We start from the raw sequence: 4344 nt of genomic DNA, 5'->3' as shown, positions 1-4344 counted from the left end.
GTCAGTACAAAGAGGAAGCGCGGACAGAGAGACTGGAACTAACAGAGATCAGGTGGATTTTTCACACAATCTACATGCATTAAATGGATGCGTTGTGTGCTTTTCAGTAGCACTCTGCTATTAATGTGAATAATAGCATTTAGCAGCATTCACATCACTGTAAACTTGAACAGGATGAATGCTACTATACTGATGTGACAGACTACAAATCTGTTCTCCACTCTCTGAATTGGTGTACACGAGTCTCTGTGCTGAGTCTGCTCAACAAAGTGTTTGGGTTTGCATGAATTCAAAAGCTGCCATTTAAAACCAGCTCTATTACCAGTTTGCTTCTTGTGCAGGTGGAGTCGCAGGGGGATTTTGAACTGTCTGTATTGTATAATGGTACTTTAAATACTTGATGATTTGGTGGACTGGCCTCTATGTGGTTAAGAGACTGAAACAATGCCGTGCAGGTTTCTCCTCTGATCTGCTTTTTCTTAAACTGTTTTTGAAATTTACTGGTCAACATGACTGTGCCATTGCATCGGGTTTTAAACTAAAGTGACCACCGTAAAGCTGATGTATTATATTAAAATCTGTTATTCTTAGACACTGCTGTAGGTCATCCAAAAATTACATTTCTTTTGAAGGCAACACTAAAAGCATGACATTAAGACTGAGCTGAGCCCTCCTAAAGGTTTGATGCTGGAGTCGCCCCTGATTGAGTGCTTCTCACACATTTATGATTTTGAACAATTTACAGAAAATAATATCAACAGTAAGTACTTTTAAAGATTAAACATATAATAATAGTTGCTAAATTCATGCAAGTCAAATAACTGATTGATCAACTACAGAAACAAAATTGTACTTCATGTGTTTCATGAGCACAAATCTTCATCTGTAAAATAACAACTAAAGATGTCAGATATTTGTAGTGAAGTTAAATGTACCAATTTCCACTTAGAAGCAACGGAGAAGAAGCCACAAATGTGATGGAAAGACCAAATAAAATAAAATAAAGTAAAAATTCCTTACATTTGTACTTTACTGTAGTAATTGTACTTAATATCATCTGGCAAAAAGGACCCAACAACCTTCATGCAAACTTCACAGTTTCTGAACAACTGAATGATCTACTTGACGCCTGAAACTACATTGAAAACACACATGACGTATTTATATTTTAACAATCGAAAGTTCACATGTAGAAACAATTCACACCGAAGCAGCTTCTTGCAGAGCGGACTGTTTATTTTGAATGTTATTTTAATTTTATTATTTTCCATTACTCCGTGTAATGACTTGATTTATCCAACCAATGTAAGAGCAGACCTTCAGAGAAATAGTTGGTCCGATACAGGCAGGTTCACAACCACCAACATGCACACCATGAATCTTGTTGTTTTTGGCCATCACTCCACCACCAGAATCACCCTGAGAGAGAAAACATAAATATTTTGTACCAAAACATCTGATAATGATACAGATAAAATGTTGGCAGCATGGTAACTCACCTTACATATGTCCACTCGAGGTTCTTTGTAACACATCGTGTTTCCATTTGGCCATAAGAATGCTGAATTACATGGATGGAGGTTAAGCTCACACTCAACAACATGCATCTTTGCACACTGGAGATGAGGCGGTTCATCAGGGACTAGAGAAAAAAGGAAAATAACAAAAGCTACTGCATGTTTCATGCAAGGAAATCAGATATTGAAAGAAACATGCTTTGCCTCATTTCTGGAACAAAATGTGTTCTTTAAAAGAAGCTGAGCAGCATTTAAAAAGGAGGGAAATTGACAGTATATCCACAAAAAAATGAAATAAATACTTTATGTCATCACAGTTTTCAAATAAAATGAAAAAGTAACTATAACAGGCACACAAGACAAAATCAAAGTATAATATAAACTAAAAAATTGTGAAATAATCAAAACAATACTGGTCTTACGTTTGTTGTAGTTTACATCAACCGTATAGCCACCATGGCCTGCAATCTGAATGACATCCATCCTACAAATTAAAAAATAAATAAAATTCCATCTCCATGTCTGCAGGCTGAGTATTTCCAGTTCACTCTAAGTCAGCTAATCTTTTCAGATTCAAACATTTTATTAAAACATTACATTTCCTTCCATTTCCTCATGCTCGTGTTTTATTGTCAGTTATTATAGATCATGGATGTAGCTCCTAAGCAGGTACCTAAAATCAAAACCAGAACCCTCTGCTCAATATTCAAGTCTCAGTTACATTATTGTTAATAAAGAAGCTCTGCAGTCACTAATGGGGGTTTGTAACTTCAAAAGCATGATGTCATTTTGTTCATAGACTACAGATGTTGCTACATTTTTTTGCTCTTCCTGGAAGTTTAAAAAACCAACCAACTAAACAAGAAAAATACATATTATGTCAACATATTAAGGAATTCAAACTTTACACTTAAAAGGTTACTCAAAACTCACTTTTTGCGACGTGTACATTTAGGGAAGACAACAGGCTTAATCTTATTCTCTGGTGGGTCGATTTTCAGAAGCATGATGTCATGTTTTCCTGTTTGGTCCTCAAAGATTTTGTGATCAATAATTGTCACCATTCTTCCTGGACCTGGATGAATTCCTACATATGCAGACATAGTCCTAAACAATGGAAATGGTAAAAGAACAAAATACCAGTAATGATTTTTGTCTCTGGACTGGTTTTTTTAAAATATGTGAAACAGTCATTTCTCACCATCCAGGTTGATCTTTCCAGCAGTGAGCTGCAGTTAGAACCCACTGGCTGTGGATCAGAGAGCCGCCACATAGATGATGGTAATGTGTTCCATGGGTCAGAGTTATGTGCACGTGATACAGACGATCATTTTTCTCACAGCTATGGTCGTGAAAGATTCTCTTGTGCAAATCCACCTCTGTGCACACCGTGAAACCTGAGAGAAGAGTAATATACTTACAGATGGTTGGCTTACCACCTGAACAACATATTGTGCAGCAACTATACTCGCAGTCCCAATTGTTCTGTTTCACAAACTCTTTGCCTTTTTCAGTGATATAGATGCAAAGCTCAGTGACAGTTATTTATTTGCTTCAGTAGCTCATTAGGGTCTGTCTCAAACTTTTTATAAAAGCAGTATAAAAAAAGCATGAAACATCAGTTGTTCAGTTAATGTGATATTGGCTCACTTGATATAACAATTTCTTTTCTTTTATTTGTCTTGTACATATCGTTATTGCACTTCCATAAGTGACAACATTGAACACTGATGTTTGACAGAAACGAATCCACAATGTCTCATTCACTCAGTACAAAACCTTGAGGCTGTTTTCCTGCCTTAGTGAACAAAGATATGAAATGCTATTTGATTATGAGTAAGCTCAAAATGAAGTTCATTGTTCTGTGACATACAGCTGTCTTACAGCCTTAAAACTTTTTGTGTGGGCCTCTTTCAGTGGTCACTTATTGCACTCTTAGTTGTTAATACTCAGTATTCAGTTTTCCCTCATGCAGGTTAATCAGTCATGTTTGCATGGTTGTAAAATAAAAATATTCATTGTTAATTATTGATAATCAATAAGTACATAACCTAAGAAGTTGTTTCACTTCCTCCTGGATCATATCTTGATATTGTTACCTTTTTAATAATAGCACAACTTTAATCATTTGAATTCTTTCACCTCAGGTGTCTATTTCCAAATCCACTCTAAGCTTCTTCAGAGCGGTTGGTGTGTGTGTGTCCAGGTGGCAAAGACCTTAAGGTCAGATTTGTGATATTTGGCTGTATAAATTAAAATATGCATACTATTTGATGTGATTGCAGAGAGATTCAGATGGTGCAAGAGGAGATTTAATGGTTCATTACCTGGACACAATTTAAACTACCATTTATCACAACTACCACCACCATCACCCAGGACCTGAAGTGGGAGCCCACCATCACCTCCGTCATTAAGAAAGCCCAGCAGAGGATGTACTTCCTGAGGCAGCTGAAGAAATTCAACCTGCCAACACAGACGATGACGCAATTCTACACTGCAATCATCGAGTCCATCCTCACCTCCTCCATCACTGTGTGGTACGCTGGAGCCACTATCAGGGACAAACAGAGACTGCAGCGTGTTGTGCGCTCTGCTGAGAAGGTGATTGGCTGCAGACTCCCATCTCTGCAGGACCTGTACACCTCCAGGACACTGGGGCGTGCAGCTCGGATCACAGCTGACCCTTCTCACCCTGGACACAGTCTGTTTGACCTGCTCCCCTCAGGCAGGAGGCTCCGGTCCATTCGCACCAAAACCTCTCGCCATAAGAACAGTTTCTTCCCCTCTGCTGTCGGACACATGAACAATAACCGTATGACTGTTC

General features: G+C 37.9%; 1 protein-coding gene across 1 annotated transcript; it reads right to left on the bottom strand.

Annotated features, from left to right (window-relative positions):
• Window positions 1-1122: 1122 nt before the first annotated feature.
• LOC146572046 (serine protease 1-like) lies at window positions 1123-2972 on the bottom strand. The gene is made up of 5 exons (XM_085278570.1): window positions 2719-2972; window positions 2451-2624; window positions 1940-2001; window positions 1500-1642; window positions 1123-1419 (listed from the first exon to the last, which is right to left on the bottom strand). Exons 2-5 carry the CDS (start codon window positions 2618-2620, stop codon window positions 1261-1263), a joined length of 534 nt encoding a protein of 177 aa, XP_085134696.1. The 5' UTR covers window positions 2621-2624; window positions 2719-2972; the 3' UTR covers window positions 1123-1260.
• Window positions 2973-4344: the final 1372 nt, after the last annotated feature.

Source organism: Mchenga conophoros, linkage group LG6 (genome assembly GCF_057382185.1).
Source record: "Mchenga conophoros isolate Kocher_MC1m ecotype Shallow Benthic linkage group LG6, M_conophoros_male_GT1.1, whole genome shotgun sequence".
Taxonomy (NCBI): domain Eukaryota; kingdom Metazoa; phylum Chordata; class Actinopteri; order Cichliformes; family Cichlidae; genus Mchenga; species Mchenga conophoros.
The sequence above is the reverse complement of the archived record's forward strand: the minus strand, read 5'-3'. Positions and strand labels throughout refer to the sequence as shown.